Source organism: Cervus canadensis, chromosome 1, assembly GCF_019320065.1.
Source record: "Cervus canadensis isolate Bull #8, Minnesota chromosome 1, ASM1932006v1, whole genome shotgun sequence".
Lineage (NCBI taxonomy): Eukaryota > Metazoa > Chordata > Mammalia > Artiodactyla > Cervidae > Cervus > Cervus canadensis.
This window is the reverse complement of record NC_057386.1, coordinates 52,365,358-52,391,255: the sequence shown is the minus strand read 5'-3', so window position 1 is coordinate 52,391,255 and position 25,898 is coordinate 52,365,358. Positions and strand designations below refer to the sequence as shown.

Here is a 25,898-nt window from a genome sequence, read left to right as displayed (position 1 = left end):
GCTTCAGGCTTATCCAGGTTCAATTCCTGGGTTGGAAAGATCCCCTGGAGAAGGAAATGGCAACCCACTCCAGTATTCTTGCCTGGGAAATCCCATGAACAGAGGAACCTGGCAAGCTCCTACGGGTGCAAGAGGCAGACACAACTGAGCAACTAAGCACAAGGCAACTTCAAATTACATAGAATGAAGACTGACAGAACCTCAAGGAAAGGTAGATACATTCAAAGTTTTAGAGATTTCTAACACCCTTCTCCCAGTGATTAATACAAGTAGACACAAATCAATAAGCATATAAAAGACCTGGGATTTCCCTGGTGATCCAGTGGCTAAGATTTCATGCTCGCAATGCAGGGGCCCCGAGTTCAATCCCTGGTCAGGGTACTAGATCCCACATGCTGCAACTAAGGTAAAAGTTTTCACGCTGCAACTGAAAGATCCCACATACCACAACTAAGACCCAGCACAGCCAAATAAATTGTTTTAAAGAGTATAAAAGACCTAAACATTTATCAACCAACTTGACCAACTGACACAGAACCCTCCACCCAACAAGAGCAGCATACACATTATTTTCTTTTTTTAATTTATTGAAGTATAGTTGATCTACAATGTTATGCCAATCTCTGCTGCAAGCAGAGTGACTCAGTTATACAACATATGAACATTCCTTTTGTATTCTTCTCTATTAAGGTTTATCCCAGGATGTTGAGTATAGTTCTCTGTGCTATATAGTAGGACCTTGTTGTCCATCCATTCTATCTATAATAGTTTGCATCTACTAACCCCAAACTCCCAGTCCAACCCTTCCCCACACCCCTTGGCAACCACAAGCCTGTTCTCTATGTCTGTGAGTCTGTTTCTACTTTGCAGATGGGTTCATTTGTGCCATATTTTAGATAACAGATGTGAGTTACGTCATATGGTATTTGTCTTCCTCTTTTTGACTTCACTTAGTGTGATCATCTCTAGTTGAATGCATGTTGCTGCAAATCACATTTTCATTTTTAACGGCTGAGTAGTATCCCATCATGCCACCTCTTCTTACCCATTCCTCTGTCGATGAACTTTTAGGTTGTCTCCATGTCTTGGCTATCGTGACTAATGCTGCTATGAACACAGGGGTACATGTATCTTTTTAAATTATAGTTTTGTCCAGATATATGCCTAGGAGTGGGACTGCTGGATCATATGGTTAATTTTATAATATTTTTAGTTTTCCTAGGAACCACCACACTGTTTTCTATTGTGACTGCACCAACTTACATTCCCACCAGCAGTGTAGGAAGGTTCCCTTTTCTCCACAACCTCTCCAGCATTTGTTATTTACAGACTTTTAAAAGATGGTCATTCTGACTGGTGTGAGATGGTACCTCACTGTAGTTCTGATTTGCATTTCTCTAATAATTAGTGACACTGAGCATCTTTTCACGTGTACATTGACCATTTGTATGTCTTCTTTGGAGAATTATCTATTTAGGTCTTCTGCTCTTTTTAGATTGGGTTGTTTTTTGTTGTTGCTCTTGTATGAGGTGCTGGTCTGTTCTGGAAATTAAGCCCTTGTCTGTTGCATCATTTGCAAATATTTTCTCCCATTCCGTGGGTGTCTTTCTGTTTTGTTTTCTTTATGGTTTCCTTTGCTGTGTACATGTTATTTTATTTATAATCTCATTCCTGGTCTCTCTGATGACCAGCCCCGATCCTGGGTCATCTCATCACTTAGCATAAGCTCAGATGTGATCCAAGGGGCTGGTGAACAATAAGGACACTCCCATTACTGAGGGCAATTCCAAGGATTTAGAATCTCCCCACCAGGAACAAGAGACAACAGCCAGTCAAGTTATTATACAGCAACCTCAAATCCACATCTCCCACAACTCCCTTCCCCTGTTCAAACATGGATAAAATCTGGGCCCATTGCTAGCTAGTTTTGTTTCATTGTTTTTAAGTTTTTATTATAGGAATTTTCAAACAGAGACAACAGTAGAAGGAATAATATAGTAAACACTCATATTTCCACCACTGTTTCCTTGATTACTCAACTGTGGTTTATTTACCTTTTCACTCATATCCCTCCCCTGCCTCCCTACCCTCATCCTCAGATCATCTTGAAGCAAAGCCCAGAAGGACATTTGGCTGAGAATTCATGGCAAGCTTCCTGAGGGGCTGCCCCACCCAAGCAGCCTCAAGTAGGCTCCAGCTCTGCTGAAATCTAGCAGGCAGCTGAGTGGGGGGCACTCAGAGGCCCTTGGGCACCTCATTTGCTGACTCCAGCATGACAGTTAAGGAACACTTTCTACACACACTGCAATGTGTGCAAGAACACCAAACGCCACTTTATTGCATTCAAAGCTTCTAAGGCACGTAAGCCAGCCTTGGTCCTGATATTTCTCATGCCTTTCAAAGGAATAGTGTCTACAACACTGATTATGTCCTAAAGAATCAATGCATAAAAAAACAAGCTCAAGAACACAGGCTTAAATACTCCTAAATAAAATCAATTCAGGGTCAGACACAATAAGGTAAGAAATAATGTATCAGTATTATTTATAGATCACAGACCCATCTCAGAATAATTAAAACAGGCAAACCATTCAACCAGTCTTTGAACAACAAAAACTTGACCCCAATCTTTGATTTATCATGCCAGAGTGGCAGAGACAGTCCCTGCTACCTAGGTTGGGAGAATATTTGTATGTTTATCTGGGAAGTTCTGACCCTCCCCCAAGGTACCAGGAGGCATCTACAAGGTACCTCCTCCAAGATGGGATGGCAGGAGCAGTGAGTAGATTCATCCAATACCTGCCCATCTGACTTAACTCTGCAAAACAGGAAGTCAAATGAATGCAAAGCTCCCCCAAGTCTAGGACTTGAGCACTGAGTACCAGCCCTGCAAGGCAAGAGGGGACACGAAGTCTCACCATTGGACACAGTATGGTTCGAGACAGCGAGGGTGTGCTCCTCAATTCATGTCTCCAAGGCACCCGCAGAGGCCTCAGCTTGGGTTACCTGCTCACCTTTCATCACAAGAGGGGCTCAGGCTCCTCCATCCTGAGCTGGACGATGCACTGTCAGGGAAGCACCCCCCCGGCTGCCCTCATTTCTAGAGCAGAGCCCAAGCAGGACCTGTGGTTTAATCTTGGGCATTCTCCTCCTAACCCAGATGTTTCCCAAGCACGAACTGGCTATGAACAAGGCTTTTGTTTCAGGAGATCAAGGAAGGTGCTTTGAACCATCTCCAAAAGCAGAGAAGAATCACCAAAGAATTTTTCTTCCTAGTAGCAAAGGAAGAAAATCTTCAAACACCCACAGTTCAGCTATTGCAGGGGATCTTCCCTACAAAGATGAGTTCTCTCCCAAGGAAGTAAAAGTTCGTGTTGGAAGATGACACAGATCAACACTTCTGTCAGGAACATCAAGTACTCCAGGCCTGACTAGAATGCCTAGGGACCCAGCACAAGACCAGAGATGAACTGACGTAACACCGAACATCTTTACGGAAAGGCTGGGGTGTGTGCCTCCAATAGTATCGTCCTGTTCAGACCCTAAGGCATAAGGAAGCTGACTTCAGCTCCTCTATTGGGCAAGCCCAGAGCAGGACTTATTTCATCACAAGCCGTTCCATTGCTCCCACCATGGGGATGAAAACTTACATTCTGACAATGTCAGGATATCAGGAGCTCGGGAAATTCCAGCCACCCACTCCCTCTAGCCCTCAGTGGGCTGAGGCTATTTCCACTGCACAGAAATGCTGCAGGAAAAAAGAGCCCCTTGTACTTGAGCCTGGCAGCTGGTTTCCTCCCTGGTTTCAGCCTGTCTGACCCTTCTCCTGGTCAGTTCCTACATCTGCATTTGGCTCACGTGAGGCAGAGAGGAGAAAGGGTTTGGGCCTCTCTGACTCACAAGAGGACCAGCGCTGGGTTGAACAGGAATGTTGCTGCTTCCCGTGGATCTGCTAGCAGACCCTTCTGGCCACAGGTAGGCACCCCAGCAGGTGACGAGGGTGGCCTCGGAGGCAGCCGCACCCGGCCTGTCTGAGTGACAGCAGGCTTAGCTAACCGTTGAGCTCTGCTGGCCACGGTGGGGTCTCCACCAGCCAGGGCAGGATCTCACGATTCTGGAGGATGGCTACCACTGATGAGAGCAATCAGTCAGAAGGCAAGATGCTCTGATAAGCGCAAAACTGCCAACTGCTAACACCCTCTTATCTATGGGGGACCGCTGCCCCATGGCCTGCGCAACCGGAAGGGTCTGGGGCTGCAGTCGAAGCCAAAGGCATCTGTGGAAATGCCTTTCATAATACACGGGAGTGGGAGGGGCTTGTGGCCACATGAGGACCAGGTCATGCTGACCCTGAATCACAAAGTCAACACAGGCTGATTCAGATTATGGTTTGAAATCTCAGACCGAAAGGGTTCCTGTTGGGACTCAACATTTTAAAACCGTGGATGGGGTGATGAGGTGCAGGACAGGAAGGGACCTGGAGGGGATAAAGGACATACTTCTTTGGGAAACTCTGGTCTGGGTGGAGACCTGTTGCTTCCCTCGAGCACAGAAAATCACCAGAAGTCTGAGCATTCATCCCAGCTCCTGCGTGGAGGCAGTGGAGGGGAATGAAATTCACTGACTTTGGCTTTTTTTTTTTTTTAAATCTACAGAGCTGAATAGCTCTACAAAGAGTCATCAGAACTCCAAGATTTGAAGGCTACTTCAGAGAGCAAAGAAGCAGGCACCAGAGGCCTGAGGAAGAACCCACAGTGGCTACAGATTATGTCCAGCAGGAAAGGGGCGCTAGTGACTTTAACCCCCCAGAGACCCACCCAGCAGCCTGGAGATCTACCAGAACCGATCGGGGGTGGGGGGGGGGGGCAGCATCCGGCCGGAGAGGCACCAGGAAGTGGGAGGCTTCCTCACCCACAAGGCAAACACCCCACCCCTGTCCCTGGCCAACCCCGACCTCTCATCTCATCTGCCCAGCCTCCCGCCCTCAGCAGCTGCCCTCCCATCCCTTTGGCCCTGGGGGACCTGGGGAAGCGCGCAGGCGGTCCGGCCGAGCATCTGTGGCCGGCCTACTTGGAGGAGCAGATGGAGAGCGTGGCACCCGTGGAGAAGAGCCAGAAGGCTGGGTACACGGCCTCGGCGAAGTCCACCTTGTACTTATACAACAAGTGGACCTTGTCAGCCGCGGCAAAGAAGAGGACAAAGCCGTGATCGCAGTTGAGAAGCACCCCCACCCGCGTGGCCTTGGTGGAGGGCAGGGTTTTCTCCACATTGTTGTGCCAGGCGGAGATCTTGGTGTTGAACCACTCCACACACCAGGACGCGCTGTTGCGGCCAAGACGGCTCTCGGGACCCTGCCGCTCCATGCTGCCGTAGCAGATACCCACCCCGCAGAAGTTGTTCTTCTGCAGCTCCACCTCCCAGTAGTGAATCCCTTTCTTGTAGCAGTGCAGCCCCAACACCTGCGAGCAGTATGTGAACCTCTGGGGATGCGGCCGGTAGTTCAGGGACGTGTCAGCCACGGATGCGACGGTGTAGTTCTCGGACAGGGCCACCTTGTTGTGAGCGGTGTTGTAGTCCAGGACAACTTTAACAACATCTAAGGAAGCATCAAGGGGTCAATCATGAGGAGCTCCAAGCGCTCTCACCTTTAATCCCCTCCCTAGCTGGTAATATTTATTCATTTGTTCTACCCATCCATTCAACCACCCTTCCATCCACACATGCATCCAGTCCATTCATTCTGTCTAGTTCGTCAGACGTTTGTCCATCTCTCTAACCACCAACCAAGCCATCTGTGTGTCTATTAGTCACCCATCTGTCTGTCTATTCCTCCACCCAAAACCATGTACTGAGCCCCTGGCTTATGCCAGGTTCTATACAGGACACACAGTTATGAACCAGACGTGGTGCCTGGCCTCGTGGAGTTCACACTCACAGAAGGCAGGCAAGCCCATCAGTAACGACAACAGTGAAGACTCCACACTCCACTAAAGGGCAGGCACTCCGCTAGAAGGACACAGCCATGGGGGCAATGGGCCAAGGGAGGGGAGAGCACAGAGGAACACTTACTTCATGGGCGGACTGGAATCTGAGCCAAGCGAAAGGGAGATAAGAAGAATTAAACAGGAGAGCAGAGGAGGGAGAAAGGCTACGCTGGACAGAGGAAACAGTGCAGGCAAGCATGGAATCATGAGGATGGCAGACATGTGCCGCGACCAGGGAAGGCCGGGGAGCTGGGAACACAGAGGCCGCAGCAAGAGAAGAGGGACCCCTGGAGCCATGAGTGGTGAGTCAAAGGGTCTCAACTTAAACTGATGGCAACAGGCAGCCAACTGAGGTCTGCCAAGCACAGCAATGGCCTGTATAGAATCCTTGACTAGGACACAAGCCTGGCCTCCACCTCCTCCCCAGGACACAGCCCTCCCTGCCCTTCCACTCGCCGAGGACCCTGAACCAGGGCAGACAGGGAAAATCCCGCGCTTGCGCTTGGGAACTGGGAAGCTAGAGACGAGGGGTCTCTGCCACCCCCTGGCTCAGTGGCCCAGGGAAAGACACTGTGCACCTGGCCCTGGGCTTCCCCCAGGGCAAAATGAATGGCCTGGGAAAATGTCCTCTGAACACCCGAAGCCCCTAGAACTCGTTTCTCCTGCTTCGACAGCTGTACGGCAGAGCGCAGGGGGCTCCACAGACATGTGGCTCAGCACCGCCCCCAGCAGCCTGGCAGCAGTCACGGGGGCTGGGAGCAGGGGAGGCCTTTCCCAGCCAGGAAGCTCCAGGGAGGCCGGGCCTGAGAACCAGGTACCACAGCGCCAACAATGGGTGAACCACGCCCACTGCGCCAGAACCACGCCCACAGCTCCAGCAATAGGTGAACCGCGCCCACTGCGCCAGAACCACGCCCACAGCTTCAGCAATAGGTGAGCCACGCCCACTGCGCCGGAACCACGCCCACAGCTCCAGCAATGGGTGAACCACGCAAACTGCGCCAGAACCACGCCCACTGCGGCTGTGGGCAAAGGAGGGTCAGAGCGTGCAGACAGAGGTTTCGGCAGCTGCAAGGAAGTGAGAACCAGGGGAGGGTGCTCTGTGGGTGAAGCTATGGGTGGCCCAGAGGCCTGGCCTGGAGGAAGAAACTCCCACCACTTCCAGGCTGGAAGCCACAGGAGAGCAGTAAGGGCACGACAGAGCAGAACACAGTGGACTCTCCAGGGGACAGGCTAACCACACCAGACTGAGGCAAGGACAAGCAAGGCAGCAGCTACTCACACTCCAGGAGCTCCGGCCTGGACTTGGTTAGGAAGTTCTCCAGCACCTTGGCGGTGAGAGATGCTGAGGTCGGCGGCACGGGAGGGGCTTTGGCTGCACCTGGAGGAGGAACAGAAAATCATTTTCTAAACAAATTCAGAGTAGGCATCCCACTGTCCAAGGCCCACTGGAACTTACCCTCCTGGACAGTTGGTTTGAGATTCACTAAGTGTTCCGAGGATCCAAAGGTGACAGGCTTGTTGAGGGCGGCAGAGGCTGGGATAAGAGAAAAGAGGTATGAGTTGGGGAAACGACCGAGTGACCTGATGGCCTGGAATCCCTCCCACACCATTGCTCAAGAGCTGCCTCCACAGACACACAGCTGGACAGCCAGGGCAACACACATCGTACTGGTCTCATGCCTGTCCACGTATCCTCACCCCCAAGCCCAGACCTGGCGGCCAGCACAGGTCAGAGTCGTGAAGCCCAGGCCCATCTCAGACCCCCCCACACACCAGCCCACAGCCCAGCTTTCCCTGCTGGCTTTTAGTTCCGCACTCAGGCACTCAAGGAACTAAAAGACACAGACATGCATAACTTACCAGGTTTCCTGGGCTTCTTCTCTTCTTCTGAAAAACAAAATTTTCAGAATTAAGATGTTTCAAAGCACAACACAACCACACTTTCAAACACCATAATAATAACCGCTACCTGAATGTGGCCCATACAAATAAAGCTAGTATGTTTTAATTTGAAAAATGTAAGGGGGTCAACAGGCAAATTAATCTATGGTCGTACATCATGGTTTTGGCGGGGAGGGGCTAACAAGGAGCATGAATGGATTTCCTGGTGAAATGGAAATCTTTATCCCGATTTGTGTAATGGTACAACTTAGCAGCAGCAGCAGCAACACAGATGTATGCGTTTGTTAACCTAACTGTACTTTTAAGATCTGGACATTTTACTATAGGTAAATCATATCTCCACTAAAAAAATGCAAAAACACACACACAAAAAAAACCCACATAGAAAGCCAGTCAAAAAAAAAAAAACATGCTTGCCAGATATCACAATAGTCTTTATAAAGTATCTGGATTGTTATATCTATGGGAACTGAGTTTAGTTAAAACAACTGTCCTCAAAGCACACGCCCCAAGTCAGCAGCATCAGCGTCACCCGGGCAGCTGTAAGGAATGCAAATTCCCAGGCCCCTCAGACCTGCTGAAACTAACAGTCTGCGTTACAAGCCACTGGACTCTGACATGTGCTCAAGTTTGGAGGGCCAGAAGATTTCGGGTCCGCTCTTCACCACCACAACTGAAATGAAAAGGGGAGTCCTGGATCTCATCCCTGCCGGCCTGAGGACCCTGCACATTCCAGACCAGCCCCACCAGACCCGCCCATGGCCCACCTGGCCCCCGGCCGCCCCTTCCTCTCCCTCCAGAGCCCCGTCTCTCAGGGGTCATTTTCACTCTCCCCATCTCCCCAGCTGTTTCTCCCCGCCCCCACTCCCACTGGACCAGCATCTTGGGAGGACTCCAGGCTGTGACCTCAGCTGTGGGCACAGGGCCCCCTCCCAGTGACCACAGGAGGCTCACCCACACTGTGATGAGTCCATCCACGAGCCAGCCTGACGCCAGCATCCTCGGCTCACGCATGCAGAGCAGGCTTGCGGAGGGGGGCAGTGGGAAGGAGGCTTTCTGGGCCCGTGCCTTGAGAAGGACACAGTTTACAGTGCGGGTCACCTCCTCTTCACATCGGGTGCCCATGCACGTGTTCAGGCTCCCCGACGCCGCCCTCCTCCCCTGCCCCAGGCATCCCAGCCCCTGACTACACTCCACTCAGAAACCACACACTTGTCTGCCAAAGACAAACACTAAATACTAACAACGAGCAAACAACAACAAAAACTAGGGCAGCATCCTCTCAGCCCCTCACCACCCCATGGCGGCGGGCAGCCCTCCTCCATCCTCACTGACTGTTTCGGTCAACAGTTTGATGACATTTACTGCTGTCCAGTCGCTCAGTTCTGTCCCACTCTTTGCGACCCCATGGCCTGCAGCACACCAGGCTCCTCTGTCCTTCACTGTCTCTCGGAGTTTGCTCAGATTCACGTCCATTGAGTCTGTGATGCTTTCTAACCATCTCATCCTCTGCTAACCCCTTCTCCTGCCCTCAAGCTTTCCCAGCATCAAGGTCTTTTCCAGTGAGTCAGCTCTTCACTTCATTCAGCCAGAGTACTGGAGTCTCAGCTTCAGCATCAGGGACATATGCCTGGCCTTTAAAGAGCTTTCACCATCAGTGTCCCACATAAACCTCACACAGCAATCCCATGATGTCAACGCCATTATGGTCTACATTTGACAGATGAGGAAACTGAGGACCATTCTCCACCCAGCCCCCATCTCAACAAGGGTTCCAACATCCCCAAGTGAAAGTGAAAATGACGGTCACTCAGTCACATCCGACTCTTTGAGACCCCATGGACTGTAGCCCCCCAGGCTCCTCTGTCCATGGAATTCTCCAAGCAAGAGTACTGGAATGGGTTACCATGCCCTTCTCCAGGGGATCTTCCCAACCCAGGAGGCGAACCCAGGTCCCCTGCATGGCAGGCAGATTAGGTACCATCTGAGTCATCAGCCCATTACCCCCAAAGTAGGGGACAAAAATTAATTCTTAGAGGCTCAGGAAGAGGTAAGGAAGGAAAAATCTTGTTCTTTTTATGGATCAAAGCACCATATGTAAATAGACACACCATATGTGGGGTATTAAACTTCATGTATGGGGTGATTTGGAAAATTTTGCCTAAAAGGGCTTCAGAGGTAAAAAGCAAAGGAGGGTAATAACGGAGGAAAGGCTGAGAGGCTCTGTGAGGGCTGACTCACGTCACACCCGGGACTGAAGAGAGACAGCCTCTTCTCGGGGTGATGCCCCCGGGCCAGAATTTGGCGTCACATAAGTATTTCTCAAGACGAACCAGCTTTGGTCACCTTGCTGTCCTTGGCAGTGGAAATATCCAGCGCTGATGGCTGGTCCTCCCAGGAGCCCTAAAACCTCCCCGCATCAGGGTCGGTCAGTACCTGCCCTGAGACGCTTCCGGGCCCCCCCCCGAACCCGGGCTGGGCCGGGCCCCCCGGGGAGGAGCCGGGACGCCCTCCGGTGCCTGAGCCTGAGCGCTGATGCCCACGGCTGCCGCCACCTACGGGCACAGAGGCAGAACTACTTACTCAGGGGCTTCTTCACAGGCCGGTGGGTCTTCGGGGTATGTGGTCCGCAGTGTCCTCCAGCGTCCCCTGGGCCAAAGAAGGAGAGGTTAGTTTAGGCGGCTCTTCCACACCAAGCGAGGAGCCAGCCGCACGGTGGAAGGGCAGCGAGCTGCAGGGAGCTTACAGAGGTGATTCCCAGCAGCATTCCCCGCTGATCACTCACAAGGACTAGAAACAAGGCAACAGAAGCACAAGTTTGGTGTGTTCCCTCTCTTCTCTGCCTTAAAAGGTAGCTGGGGTGCAGTCTCTTCCCTGCCAGCACCCCGCTCCATGGCCGCTGACCCGTCTGCGAGCTGTACTTGCTCGCCCGCACCACAGGGAGGACTCTTCACCCAGGGGGCAAGACCAAGGTGCCTGCTGTGTCCAGGAGGTTCCCTTCCCCCGGGAGTCTCTCACCACTCATGAGCACGGACGTAGCAGGAAAACAAACACACAGGGCTAATGCACCAAATTAGCTTTCCCTAGGCCACGGCCGCAACACCCCGGTTGCAGAGGCTCTTTGGCAGGGCCACTCGGCCGACCAGGCTGGGACTCAGGCCTGCTCCCTGGATTACAGACCAAAGACCCAGCGCTGGGGACAGTACTAGATGAAAAACAGACCCAGCCCCTGCTCTCACGGATCACAGTCTGGCAGGGGAGACAGAGGGTGATGGCAAGTAAGAGTAAAATGACGGGCGCGAACGAACTTCCCAGGTGCTCCAGTGGTTAAGAATCCACCCTGCAAAGCAGGGGACGCGGGTTCAAGCCCTGGTTGGGGAACTAAGACCCCACAGGCCTTAGGGCAACTAAGCCTGTGAGCCTGGGCACTCCAGGGCCTGCAAGCCACAACTAGAGGGTCCGTGCATCTCAATACAAGAGCCCGTATGATGCAACTAAGACCCGATGCAGCTACATAAATAAATATTCTTTTTAAAAAAATGACAGGAGCAAAAAGGGCCCCAAGGGAAGGATAAGGACCCTGGGACCTTGTCTGAGGAGCCAGACTGGCAACAGGAATGTTTTGCTGAGAAATGTAACGTTTCAACTGATCTCCAAAGGGAGACAGGAGTCATCCGGTGGAGTCTGAGCCCTCTAGGTGGGGAGGAGGGGGTGTGTGTGTATAAAGACCCTGTGGGGGGAGGTTAACATATTTGAAGACTTGAGCATAAAGGGATGGATTGGGGGGAGGGGGCCACTTCAGGGCTGGAGAGGTGGATGGGGCCTGATCAGGTAGGGGCTTAACAGCCAGAGTCAAGAGTGTGGTCTGCAATCTAAACAAAGGAAATTCTCCGAAGAGGCAGGGGAGAGGGTGCCAGGAGAGCAGACCGTCATCCTGAGACGCTCTCTCCAGCTGTGATGGGAGCGGCTGCAGAGGAGCTCATTAGGAAGCTGCTGTAGGTGATTCAACGGAGAGCAGCCACTTGGTGGCTGCGGTGAAACAAGCTGAGTCCAGAGATATTTAAGAAGCAAAATCAGACAATGGCTTGGATATAAGCAGAAGGGCAAGGGGTGGTGGTTGTTTAGTCGCTAAGTCGTGTCCAACTCTTTTGCAACCCCATGGACTGTAGCCTGCTGGGTTCCTCTGTCCATCGGATTCTCCAGGCAAGAGTACTGAAGCATTGCCATTTCCTTCTCCGGGGGATCTTCCCAAACCAGGGATCAAACCCACGTCTCCTGCTGGGCAGGTGGATTCTTTACCACTGAGCCACCCAGGAGGCCCCAGCGTATGGGTATCAAGAAAGAATTTCATGTTTCTCTGACCTCCAAACTAGCCACTTCCTTACCAAACAACACTGACAACCCAGAATCCATTCAGCCCATCTGAGCCAGCCTCAGACTCAGACCAAATAAAAGCCTATCCAGAAAGGCCCATCATAACACCTGGCCACAAAAGACATCTGAGGAAGGAAGGCTACAGTCTCAGGATGAGGTGAAGACTGCCCACCACCTCCTAGATGAGGGCAGTGGTCTTGTAACATCTGAAGCTCAAGCCCCAGTGCTCCAGAGCAGGATTCCCCTTCCTGAACCACAGAGGGGACCCATCCCGTTTCCAGGACCCCAGTGGAAAGCCTGGGAGGCTGCCGACGGTTACCTGGGACAGTGAGCTCCTCGGGCTTCTTGTCCTGGGGCTGTCTGAGGCACCGCTTCAGCTCATTCTTCAGGTCGGAGGTGCCCTGACAGACCTCCTTAATCAGCTCGTGGTTCAGCTCCACCTTGGGGACGAAGACTGGCTTCGTGGTGATTCCCTGCAGTTTTGTCGCTTTCTGCAATGAGGCAGGGGGTTAGTTCAGGCAGCTCTAGCGAAGCTAGGGCCCAGGCTCAGGCCTCATGAACCCTGGAAGGAGCTTCCCCGTGCCCGTGGGCAAAAAGTCTAATCAGTCTCTCAAAAGTGGCTGGGGGTTGAAGTGCCACTTTAAGACACAGCCATCTGGAGGTGGAAGAGCCCTTGCCTTCCAAAGGGAAAAACTGCAGTCAAGAAATGACAGGTGTCCTGCCAGGACCTCTGCAATTAGTAGCAAGGACAAAGCTGGGACCCAGGCCTCCTAACCCATGGATAATGCTCTTTCCATCACCATCGCCCCTCAAAGACCAGCTCTGAATGCATGTTCTGAAAACAGAACAGGAAGGCCTGAAGGGCTCAGGATTCAGCCACACATCCAATGCAAGAGAAGAATCTTACAGAAGGCTTGCCAAGCTTAGAGACCAGATCAGATCATATGGCATCAAGAGGTCCAGATGTGGACTCAGAATCCTTCTGGGAGAGCTCGAGGCAGCTGGGTCAACAAACAGGAGTGGGCACGTGAGAAGAAAATGCCATCCCGCCCAGGCGTGGCTAGAAGACCCTGCACATAGGAGAGAAGGTTCCTGGGCACTCCTGTGCCACCCAGGACCTGAATGTGGGATCTAGGCCTGCACGCCACCCAGTCAGCAGGGCTCCCGGAGACACCCGTCGTGTGCCCGGCACTCTGCTGTGCTCGGACATGCCAGGAGGGTGAAGGGCCCCTCTTGAGAGGTGCGGGCAGCCTTCGAAACAGACAAGAAAACAAGCACGTCTAGACTGAGGTCATCAAGGGAGAGAGCAGGGATCGCCAGCAGTGGGAGAACAACAGATCCCAGGAAGATGGGGGACCTGGGGCTGCCCTGGACAAACGACAGGGTTTACGAGGCAGAGGGAGGCTCGGAGATCCCTACCCACTCTCAGGGCCTCTGAGGAGTGCCCTGCTGTGGTCAGAGCCCCAGGCACGGGCTGGGGGTGGCTCGCAAGAGATAAGGCTGCTGGCAAAGGCAGGCAGGTCACCGAGGGCCCTAAGGGCCACACCGAGGAACACGAAGTCAGAAAGGGTGGCGAGGGTTGTCCACACTGTAGAAAGATACTTCCGGGGACCATGCAGAGGCGGGATAGGGGGAAAGAAGGTGGAGGCCTAACGCAGGCAGCATCCCAAGATGGCCCCCGAGCCTCCTGACTGCCCGGGGCACACACATTACACATCCTCTCCCCCAGGTTAAGGGCAGGTCAGTGAGTATGAAAGGGTTATCACTCCCAGGACTAGTTTACATTACATGGAAACAATGAAGGAGTACTGCAGGTGTAAGATCCCATATCTGTTGATTTTGTGTTCATCAGAAAGATGATTCTTCTGGGGGGGCCTCACCAAATCAGGTAAAAGTCCTTAAAACAGAAACTGGGCCTTCCCAAAAGGAGAAATTCTCTGCTGGTTTTGAGGAAAGCTGCTGCCCAGTCGAAAGAGGACCACATGCTGAGGAATCGTGGCAGCCTCTAGGAACCTCAACCGGCCCCAGCTGACAGTCATCAAGGACACAGGGACCTCAAGCCTGCACCACGAGGGACTGAACTCTGCCAACAAGCATGTGAGCGTCCCTGGAGAAGGAAGCGGCACCCCCTCCAGCATTCTTCTCTGGGAAATCCCACCGAGGGAAGAGCCTGGCAGGCTACTGTCCGTGGGGTCGCCAGAGAGTCAGACACAACTTAGTGACTAAACAATCACAGAATATCCTCCTTTCTCAAACAGGAGAGTCAGACTTCCTATTTGTGAGTTATTAGAACCCACATGTACCAAACACACTGGAACCCAACAAAGGAGAATTAGACTTTCTTCTCAGGGAGAAAGAAATCCATGTCTTGGGGGAAATGTCCAAGGGACACAGGTATTATGTCTGTGTTTGTCAAACAGGCAAAGGAGATACAGCAAACAGCAGAAAACACTGAAAAATAGGTCTTGAGCTAAAACTTCCCAGACAGGTATTATGTCTGTGTTTGTCAAACAGGCAAAGGAGATACAGCAAACAGCAGAAAACACTGAAAAATAGGTCGAGCTAAAACCTCCCTGAAGTGCGTGGATTTCTCAGAGTATGAGGCCCTTTGAATGAAGACTTTAAGCTGTACACAAAGATGGAGTTCAATTAGGATCGGATATCAGTGATGACCCTGCTTATTCCAAGTGATTTGACCAGACACTGGCTGAAGAGAGTTTAAGCTGAAAAGGAATTAGTAACGTTGTCACTAAGATTCTGACAGATGTGAATAACAGGAAGAAGAACTCTGGGGCAATCAGAAGAATAAAAGTGGAAAGAGGCTGAACAGACACAAACTGCTGAGTGCTTTGATTGAATCTCATCCCAACTATGAATTCAAATAGTAGAGTTATCATATCAGAGAAACAAATCTCTTTTAATAAAAAAAATTACACAATGGAAAAAAAAAAAAGCATGTCAGCTTGGAAGACAACCCTGAGCTCCAAAAGGAACATACAGCCTGGTGAGACCACAGCCTAAGCCACACAGAGTTCGAGGTAACGGACAGCTTTTCTTCTAAGCCACGCAGTTTGCGCTAAGTGGTCACAAAACGTAGAAAACTAATACAGCCTGTGTGTCTCAGGGATGCTTCCCAAAACCCCTCACCGCCCCAACTCCTTTAGAGTTCCACTCAACACCGTAAGGCGAGGCAGAAAGAGGATTGAACAGCGTCCTCATCATGACCTACCTCCAGAAACTCAAACTCGTCCCCCTTAGTCAGGGCCAGTTCAACCTCCTCCTTCAGGGTCTGGATCTCACTCTTCTTCTTGAGGATGATCTGGTAAATGTTGTCGAACTTGCTGGTGACCCTCTTCTCCTCTTCCTTTATCTTCCTTGTGGAGCTGGCCTCTGAGGCATCAATGAGAGCCTTTATTTCCAGGTATTCTTGTCTCAGCTGGTCCACCTTCCTGTGTGCAGCCTCCTGAGAGGCCAGAACAAGAGGGCACCCATCAGACTGGCAGAAAGGCTAGGCCTGACACGTGGAGCACCACAAGCTCTCACCTATACTTATGGGAATTCAGACGGGTGCAACCAATTTGGAGAGTGATCTGGCAAGATCAGTGAATTTCAAGGTGTTCATACCTTATGACCTAAATCCTAGAGGAAATCAACCCTAAATATTCATTGGAAGGACTGTTGCTGAAGCTCAAATACTTTGGCCTCCTGATGCCAAGAGCTGACTCATTTGAGAAGACCCTGATGCTGGGGAAGAGTGAGGGCAGGAGGAGAAGGGGACGACACATGCTTGGATGGAACCATCAACTCAGTGGACATGAGTGTGAGCAGACTCTGGGAGATAGTAAAGGACAGGGCGACCTGGCGTGCTGCAGTCCATGGGTCATAAAGAGTCGGACACAACAACACCACCACCACCGCCACCTTAGGACCCAGCAACTGAGTCCAAAGAATGTACTCTAGAAAAAGGCTCTGCTCCTGAGACACACAAGAACGCTCTAAGCAGCACTGAATAGAAAAATCAAGGAAACAAGCTGAATGTCTGTCAGTAGAAGACTGAAAATTATTCACTGGGATGGAATATTAAACTATGATAAGGGAAAAATGACTTATAGAAGACACACGGTAAGATGCGCTTCACATAAGACTTAGAAACAAATAGCATGGCACACGTGTGCGTGCTTAGTCACTTCAGTCGTGTCCAACTCTCTGCGACCCCATGGACTCTCTGCGACTTCTGGAAGAGAGGAAGAGGGATGCAGACGGGAGAAGCAAAGCCAGGGCTATATTCTCCTTGGCGATATTTTATTTCTTAAGCTAGAACGCAGTTCATGAGTAGTTTTCTTAAAGGGTATGAAGCTGCCCTAGACAACTGCCTCTAGAACTGCACTACCCAATACTACAGTCACTTGCTACATGTAGCTACAGCACACTTGAACTATGGCCAGTCCCAGTTAAGATGTGAGACAGGGTAAAATAAAAAAAGCATGAAATATCTCATTAATACCTTATATTGATTAAAATAACACTTTGGATGTACTGAGTTAAATAAAAAATATTAATAAAACTAGTCTCATGTATTATTCAAATTAAAGTTATATATAAGGTTCACTTTATATTTCTACTGGATGAAGCTGCTTCACTGCTCTAGAAGCTGCAGTTTCCCTTTACAGGTTGGGTAACCTCAACAGCTCAGAATCAAACGTGACAAAGAGAAACACACAAGAGGGCCAGGGAGATTGGAATTCAATTTTTTTTTGGCCACACCATGCGACATTCAGGATCTTAGTTTTCCTACCAGGGATTTGAACCCAAGCCTCCTACAGTAGAAGCTCAGAGTCTTAATCACTGGACCACCAGGAATTCCTGAGAATTCAATTACTTCTTAAACCAGTACCCGACCCTGCCACTTCCAATGTGACTAGCAATGTCCCCGAGTATTCATCCTCCTTCGCCCCCATCAGTAAGAACACACCCCTGGGTTCAGATGGGCACATGGCTACCCAGCCACAGACTACATCTCCCGGCGTCCCCTGCAGCTGGTCACGTGACTAGGCTGCTGCCTACACAATGGGAACAGAAGTGACAAGCACAACACTCTCCCCCCTTGTCCCCCCTTCTCAGAGGCTACAGCAAAATCTAATGGTGACCCAGTGGCAGCCAGGGATGAGGAAGGGCAGTAAGAAGGCAAGGTCCTGAACCCTGATGGGTCACAGGCCGCAGACCACTCCATAATAGCCTGCCTTGGTTACGCAGGTCCAGCCCTGAGCGGTCACAGTGAGGAACATACACAGCTATCCTATTTAAGCCTCTGATTCTGAGGGGTAGCTTTGCTGCAAGAACTGAGCCTGCCCGCCAATCAATACAGGTATTCTCATGTGCATTCTTTCACTTAAGCCTCAAACTCACCTTCAGAAAGAGGTTATGGAAGGAGATGGAAAAACTGAGGCTCAGAGATCTGCCAACATGACCACAGTATCACAGGCTAGTATTCTAACCCAGATCTCATCTAATCTAACCACAGCTGTGGCAATGAAACCAGACGCTGCCACTCCAGAAAGGATGCTTAAAAATCAGAACTTCTCTCAATATAAAAGCACTGTAACCTTATAAAAATTACGAACCTGGAGGAAAAAAAACCTCTATAATTCTACCATTCCAACACTCGTACTACGATTCTTTGACTATATTTCCTTCCAGTCTTTTTTCCTACACTTCTGGTAATGGGTTTAATGGTGGCTCCCAAAAAGTTACATCCACGTTCCAGAACCTGGAAGTGTGACCTTACTGAGAAAAGGAGTCTCTGCAGATGTAACTAAGGTAGAAATCTTGAGCCAAGATCATCCTAGTTTACCCAGGTGGTTCTAAAGCCACTAGCAAGTGTCCTTATTGGCGACAAAGAGCAGACACAGAGGGAGGAGGCAATGTGAAGATGGGGGCAGAGACTGGAGTGATGCAGCCACAGGTCAAGGAATGCCTGATGCCACCAGAAGCTCGAGAGGCGGGGACAGACTCTTCCTCGGAACCTTCGGAAGGAGTGTGGCCCTGTCAACACTTTGGATTTGGACTGCTGGCCTCCTGGCGCCCATTTTACAGATGATGAAACTGACGCAGAGGCGACAGCATGGGGGTCAAGTTCACAAAGATGGAATGAGCTAAGATAGTGGCTTCAGTAAGTGGCAGATGGGGTCGTTCAAACCAAGCCTCCCCCTGCAAACAACCAGAGAACTGAACTGCGAAAACTACTTTTCTGTTGACATAACCCAAGTTTGTGGTAATTTGTTACATTAGTCCTAAAAGACAAATACACTATTAACAAACAGATGCAGGAACTTCCCTGGTGGTCTGGTGGTTAAGACTCTGTGCTTCAAATGCAGGGGACATGGGTTCAATCCCTGGCTGGGGAACAAAAGTTCCTCCATGCTGCATGCAGCACAGCCAAAAACTAACTAAATAAATAGATGCAGCTTTGTATTCCTGTTTCTCTCCCACTTAAACGGTAACTACTTTTTACGTTACTATGTTTTAACATTAATTTTTAGTGATTCCTCCCACCCAGGTTGGACTCGTAGTCTATGAAGGATCTCTCTGGGCATGTAGATTTTTGCATGTTTTGTTGAATTTTGACACTGTGAGTGAACCCAACAGGAGCCGTGTGGATGCCAGAGCCGTGTCCACCTCCACGGGGGCGGGGCTGGGCGGGGCTGGGAGCCCCGTCACTCACCTGCACCTCCTGCTGCCTAGCTCTCACGTCCTCCAGCGCTCTTGACGCCCCATTGATCTGGCCATACATGACAGTCAGTTTTTGCCTCAACTTGTTCTGCAGAGAAAATGAACCGGGTAAGAACACACCTTGTCCCAGCCCCCCAGAAGCACCCAACACCACAAACTACCCTCAAGTCGCCCCCACAGCTGTTTCCACCACCCCAAGTCTCTCCTGCTTGCAGCTCTCTGATGCATTCTCGTATTTACAGCTTCCATCCTTTCAGGGGGACAGGATAGTTTAGAAGTTATAAGTATAGGACTTGAAGCTAGACAGACCGACTCAATTCTCAGTTGTCGAACTGCCCCTCACCAGCTTCTCTGGTCAAGAAATAGATACAGCTGTTCATACCCTGCAGGGCTAGGAGGACGATTAACTGAAGCAGTGTGAGTCCTCAGCCTAGTGCCTGGATCTTAGCAAGGACAAACGTCCTTAGTAAATGTCAGCTTGGATTATTACAAGCTTCTTCACTAGCACCCATTTTACAGATGTTGAAACTGAGGCAGAGAGGAAAGCAAGGGGGCCAGGCTCACCCAGACAGAATGAGCTGAGACAGTTGAGCAGTAAGCGGCAAATGGAGTTGTTCACATCAAGCCTCCCACTACAAACAACCAGCAAGCAGACATAACACTGGGGGAGGGGGCACCTACTGAAAACCAATGGGGGGCTAACAAAGAAGGGGAGGATCACACAGTTAAGATCCAGAAGAAGGAAACCCAAAGAGATAAGTCTGGCATCTGGGGTTCTCCCAGGGCCATCTGCCAGTTCCGGAACACAGCTGGGAGAGCCTCTATGCGCCTCAGAGAGGCAGGGGGAGAATAAAAACCAAAGTCCAAGGCTCACCTGATAAGCCCCATAGACTGAGCCCTCCAAGGGCTACACCCTGGAATAAGGATGAACTGGCGGAAAACCAGCTCAGTCCCTGAAACTGAACTAGGGTGATTCAGAATCACTAGGCCCCAGGTCATGTTCAGATGCAAAGTAAATTAGGCACCAAGGCAGCTAATGCCACCCGAGGCCTCTGAGTATTTTCGTAAATTTTCATAATCACCAGCCAACTTGCACCCAACTCAGGCAAAATGCTGGGGCGTAGAAATAGGTACGAAAATCATCACCACCTCCACCATAATGACGGCAGCCAGTGTTGGTCATGAACTTACTCCAAGTCAGACACTGTTCTAGTGCTTTCCACGTTATTAACTTTGTAAAGCTAAAAACAACAGTAGGAGGTAGAGAGTTATCCGCCCTTTACAGATGACGTCACTGAAGCAGAATAATCAAGGGGCTTACCTAGGCCACATCGCTATTAACTGGTGTTACAAGATCCTGGTATTACAATGACAGACTTATGTCCAAACTGAGCACACAGGAAATTTCTAGGGGAAAAACATGCACGTCCCTTAACTAGCTGGCTCAACAATTCTCTGGCCTTCCCTTCCTCTCCTCTGACTCTCCCAGGTCACTGACCTTCACTCTGGATTGGAATAACCCAGTGACAGTCACATGGAAAGCCTGGAAGCACAAACCAAGGCCACACTAACTCAACCCTGAAAGCCCAAGTCACTGATGGTGTTTCAGATGTGACTTCTGTGACAATAACCTCTGACCCGGCCTCTAGCAGTGGCCAAGATAAACCGTGGCCAGAGGTGGAAGGCCAGCCCTGCGCACAGCCAGCCTCACAGGTCTCAGAGCTGGAAGAGACCTCAGGACTCCTGAGGGCTCACAACTGCTTCCAAGACCCAGTCTCAGGGGTTGTTCTTATAGTTGTTCAGTCTCCCAGTCGTGTCCGACTCTTTACAACCCCATGGACTGCAACACAGCAGGCCTCCCTGTCCCTCACCATATCTTGAAAGATTTTACACATATTGATCAAAGGCATACAACAGTCCCTGATGATACACAGGGGCCCACAGGGCTACAGACCAAAAGAAACCCACCCAAGGCCTTTGAGAGCAGCTAATCAAGGACAGGGAACTTTTCAAAGTTCTGAGCATCCCTTCACAGACTGGGGACTTCGGTCCTCCAAGTAGGCACCAGAGTCCTAAGTCCACCCCACACCAGTGATCAAACCCAGCTGGGCTGGCTTTGCTGCCAGTACTGACCAGCAGCAGGACTGGAAAAGGAGACGGGTTAAAGCAGGAGTCCCCAACCCTGGGCTGTAGACCGGTACTGGTCCAAGGCCTGCCATGAACCGGGCCGCAGCGCAGGAGGTGAGCAGTAGGCAAGCAAGCGAGGCTTCATCTGCCGCTCCCCACACTGCCTGAACCACCTCTCCCCGTCTTTCACGAAACCAGTCCCTGCTGCCTGCCAAAAAGGTGGGGGGCCGCCGGGTTAAAGGACTTAGCAGGCCAGGAGATGGGGGCAGGCAAGGCTTGTTAAAAGGATTAAAAAGCCAAGTGTGTAGGGCATACAGATAATCTGGGTGCAGATTCCAGCTCCAGGCCCTGGAGGCCGAGTGGAAGCTGTGGTTCCAGACCAGACTACGACGGGTCCTTCTGCCCCTGCCTTCTGCCTCCTGGATAAGAACCACTAGCAGGCCTTCTGAGCAGAGCCAGGCCGCCCAAGTCCTCAGGCCCACACATCCCGAGAAGAAGAAAATCTGGGCAGTCTAACACCCTCCATGCAGCAAACTCTCCTCGGGGCATTTCTGAGTAACAGCAATGTTAGCAGCAGCTCTATGCAGCACTAGTGAACTATAAAAATGCCATGTATGGGGAATTCTCTGGTGGTCCAGTGGCTAAGAATCCACCTTCCAATGCAAGAGACACAGGTTCAATCCCTGCTCAGGGAACTAAGATCCCATATGCCAAGGAGCAACTAATCCTGTGCACCACAACCAGAGAGTCTGTGCACCGCAACTAAGACCATCATAGCCAAAAATTAAAATAACTATTTTTTTTAAAAAGCAACTCTGATCTCTGTCAACTGAAAAAAAAACAAAATACACAACCTAAAAGCTGAGAAGTGAAATGTTAGTTGCTCAGTCGTGTCTGATTGTTTGCAACCCCATGGACTGTAGCTTGCCAGCCTCCTCTGTCCTTGGAATTCTCCAGGCAAGAATACTGGAGTGGGTAGCCATTCCCTTCTCCAGAGGATCTTCCCACCCCCGGGGTTTAACCTGAGTCTCCCGCCCTGCAGGCGGATTGACAGCTGGGTTTAAAACAAATAAACAAAACCCTGCCATTTATGGATCACCTCATTAATTCTCCCAACAGCCTCCTCAGATAGGCACCATTATTGGGCCCTTTGATGGGTTCCCAGCCAGGAAGCAGAGCCAGAATTCAAACCCAGGTCTCAACATTCGGCTCTGGTCAGAGTCCAAGTCAACCAGCCAGGCCCTGGGGCCTGCCTAAGGAGCACTTCCCAAACAGCTCAGCCCTCTGAAGCCTCCTGGCCGCCCTTAGACATGCAGAGAGAATGCTATTAATCCCATTTTAGGGATGAAGAAGCTGACCCTCAAGAGAAATGCAATGACTTGCCCTGAACCACAGCTAATGTAACCAGAGCAGGCCTCCAGGCTCTGAAGGCCAGACAGGTTCTTTCCTGTAACAGGTGGAGACTAGGTGGGCTGGGCCTGAGATGGTTTTACCTCCCAGGTCAACGTCAGGCAAGGCCTGAGGGACTCAGGGAAACAGGCCGCAGGAACCCAGCTCAGCCTGGCCAGGCTGGCCAGGCAGGGAGGGGCCTGCCCGGGCCAGAGCAACACCTGCACCCGAGCCCTGGAGCCACTGCAAACCTCCCCAGACTTCACGTCTCCTTAGACAGCACAAGGACAGCCCGTGTTTTCCCTGACAGCCTGGGAGAGGGAAGAGAACCCAGGCCTCACCCTGGAGTTAGACTGAGGCAAGGCAAGGGAGTGGGACTACGCCTGTTCAGCCTCTGCCTCCATCCCAGACGGGAAATCAGGATCCACGAACCACTGAAACCATCTCAGAGCAAGAAGGGCCCTGAGGAATCCACCTGATGCCCCTCCTCACGGTGCTGATGAGGACCAGCCCCGGGCTTTAAAGTGGCTCAGGCAGAACAAAGGGCACAGCAAGCGTGCGGCTGGGCCTCCTGGGACCCTGCCCACCCTCCCCCTCACAGTGGTCGGTCCTCCCTGGTCACCAGAAGTCTCTGGCTCTCAAAGACTTTATCTCACATGACCTCAGGAATGTTCTGTGCTCTGAACTCCAGGACTTGGCCTTCAGGCTGGTCCACCGGGAGAAACAGCAACGATGGTGTCAGACCAGCTGGCCAAGGCTTAATGACCACTTGGGTTAACTCGAGTGAAATGAACTTCTCTGAATGTCCATTTTCTATTTCCTCAGCTGTAAACAACTAATTATACCATCACCTGGGTGCTAGGGGACCTTGAGGGAACAGAGGTAACTTCCAGCGCTCATATTTGATGTTCAAAACCCTCTACTAAACATGTCAGACCACTGCTAAAGTGAAAGTGTAGTCACTCGGTCTTGTCCCACTCTTTGAGACGTCAGGGACTGTAGCCCGCCAGGCTCCTCTGTCCATGGAATTCTCCAGGCAAGAACACTGGAGTGGGTTGCCATTCCCTTCTCCAGGGGATCTTCCCGACCCAGGGATAGAAGCGGAGTCTCCCGCATAGCAGGCAGATTTTCTACCGTCTGAGCCACAAGGGAAGCACCAGACAACTGCTAGGCTTAATGCAAACAACGTATCACGTGTCTTCAGTAGTTCCCTCTGTAAAATGGATGAATGGGGTGAGCCACGAATACGAGGGCTGTATGTTCTCACGGCCCCTTCCACTTGGACACTGGCTGTGCCCCCGCCCCCACCTCAGGCACAGCAAGGCCTGAGGGTGCCCATCCACCGCACCCACGGGATCCGCCTGGTCGGCCACGCTGCCCACAGCGGGGCCCTGCGCGCCACCCAGCCGGCCCAGGCTGCCTCTCGGCGCCCCTGCCCGCCGCCCCCTACCTCCAGGTCGGTGCTGGCCTCGTTGAGGGGCGCAGGCGAGCAGGTCTTGTGGTCCACCACGCAGACATGGCAGATACACTCGCTGTGCTCGGGGCAGAAGTAGTCCCGCAGGCGGTTGTGCCGGGCGCACTTGCGGCGCATCAGGTCGCGGACGGGCGGCTGCAGCGGGTGGTCCTGGAAGGCGGGGCTGTCCAGGTGCGGCCGCAGGTGCTCCTGGCAGAAGGAGGCCATGCACACCAAGCACGTCTTGACGGCGGCGGCCTGCAGGCAGTGGTCGCAGGACACCTGGCCGGCCGCGCTGGGGGCGGCGGCGCGCGTGGGCGGCGTCCAGCCGTCGTCGGCGAGCGCGGGCCGGGCCTGCTCCGCCTGCAGGAACTGCTCCACCACCGCGCACAGCACCGTGTTCTTGCGCAGCTGCGGCCGCGCGGGGAAGCCGGTGCGGCAGTGCGGGCACAGGTACGGCGCGCCCTGGACGGCCCACGTCTCGTCCAGGCACGCGCCGCAGAAGTTGTGGCCGCACGGCGTGGTGACCGGGCCCTTGAAGGGCTCCAGGCAGATGGAGCACGACAGCTCCTCGGCCAGCGGGCACAGCTCCGCCATGGTGCGTCGGGGGAGCCCGACGGAACGCGCGGGGACGCGGCGGCGCAGTGGCCGCGAGGCCGCCGAGGAAACGAAACCGAGCGGCGGGGCGGGGCCCCCGGGCTTCCAGGAAGTCACGTGGGGCGGGCGGGGCGCGCCGGGCGGGGGTGCCCGAGGGTCCCCGAGGTGACGGGCGCGGGGCGCCGGACCCCGGGCGTTCAGACCGGCTTCTCGGCTTCCCGGGCGTTTCCCGCGGCCGCGCGGCGGAGGAGGAAGCGAGCGCGTCGAGGGGAGTGAACCCCGGATCCCGGGCGCGCCGGGGGCCCCAGGGGGACGCGCCTGCGCGGGTCCCGGCCCTCCGGGAGCCCGGCTGGACGCCAGCTGCCCCCGCGAGTCAGGCGGGCTTCTCGGATGGACCTGTGAAAAAACCTACAGAAAGGGCTTCCCGGGTGGCCTCACTGCCTTTTTAAAATTTTATTTATTTCATCCTTCCTTTCTTTTCTCTGGTTCTGGCCCTGGCGTTTGGGCAACATGATCTCCGCAGGCTGGAACCTCCGGTCACACACTGAGGCTTCAGCTTGGCGATTTCTTTCCCCACCCGGCGATGTAACAAGCTTTCCCCTCCACGCCCCGCCCCGCCTTCCACTTTTCTGGAGTTTGGAGATACCCTAGTCTCACAAAAATCTCCTGTCTCATACATACCCACTTTTCACGTGCACGTGTGCACGCACACAATTATAATTCTGAGACATTGTTCTCACAATTGTTTAGAGTTATTTTCTTCTATTTCATTGTAGCTTTGTTTTCCTGCCTGCTCTAGCTTCGGTGCAGGACAAGTGTGTGTACACTAGGGGAGACGTATTCAAGAAAGAAGATGCGGAGCGAAAGGAAAGGTAGTGCTTTGGAAGGAGTGAACTGGAGTTTACTTTGGGCACAGGGTGGGCACCAAAAAGGGGGGAAAGGCAGATTCTAATTCTGATCACTGCCATTTATCAGTACCTCTGGGCGCTAGATACCCTTATAATCTCCCATAATCCTTGTTAGCACTACAGGAGGGACGTCATTATGTCCATTTTATAGATGAGGGTCACGTATTTCATACAAAAGAGGACTGGGATACTAGCTCAAGATTGCTTTATTCAACATCCTGATTCCAGCTTTCTCTAACTATTGCTCCAGGACTATTTACCCCATTTCTTCTCTTGCATATTGCGATGTTCTTTGTATGAGAAAAAGAAAGAAGAGGGTAGGAAATTAAGATTTATTTATTTAGTATCTAAATCCTTGAGGTATAAATACCTTATGGTACAGATGAGAAAACTGAGGCTTAGAGAAACTAACTTATCTAAGGTAATGATTAT

At 51.9% G+C, this 25,898-nt stretch overlaps 1 protein-coding gene across 1 annotated transcript; it reads right to left on the bottom strand.

Moving 5' to 3' along the window:
- Positions 1-1,444: 1,444 nt before the first annotated feature.
- Positions 1,445-24,652, bottom strand: TRIM25 (tripartite motif containing 25). The gene is made up of 9 exons (XM_043483480.1): positions 23,959-24,652; positions 18,985-19,080; positions 15,493-15,726; positions 12,583-12,754; positions 10,473-10,538; positions 7,848-7,874; positions 7,444-7,521; positions 7,267-7,365; positions 1,445-5,596 (listed from the first exon to the last, which is right to left on the bottom strand). Exons 1-9 carry the CDS (start codon positions 24,556-24,558, stop codon positions 5,067-5,069), a joined length of 1,902 nt encoding a protein of 633 aa, XP_043339415.1. The 5' UTR covers positions 24,559-24,652; the 3' UTR covers positions 1,445-5,066.
- Positions 24,653-25,898: the final 1,246 nt, after the last annotated feature.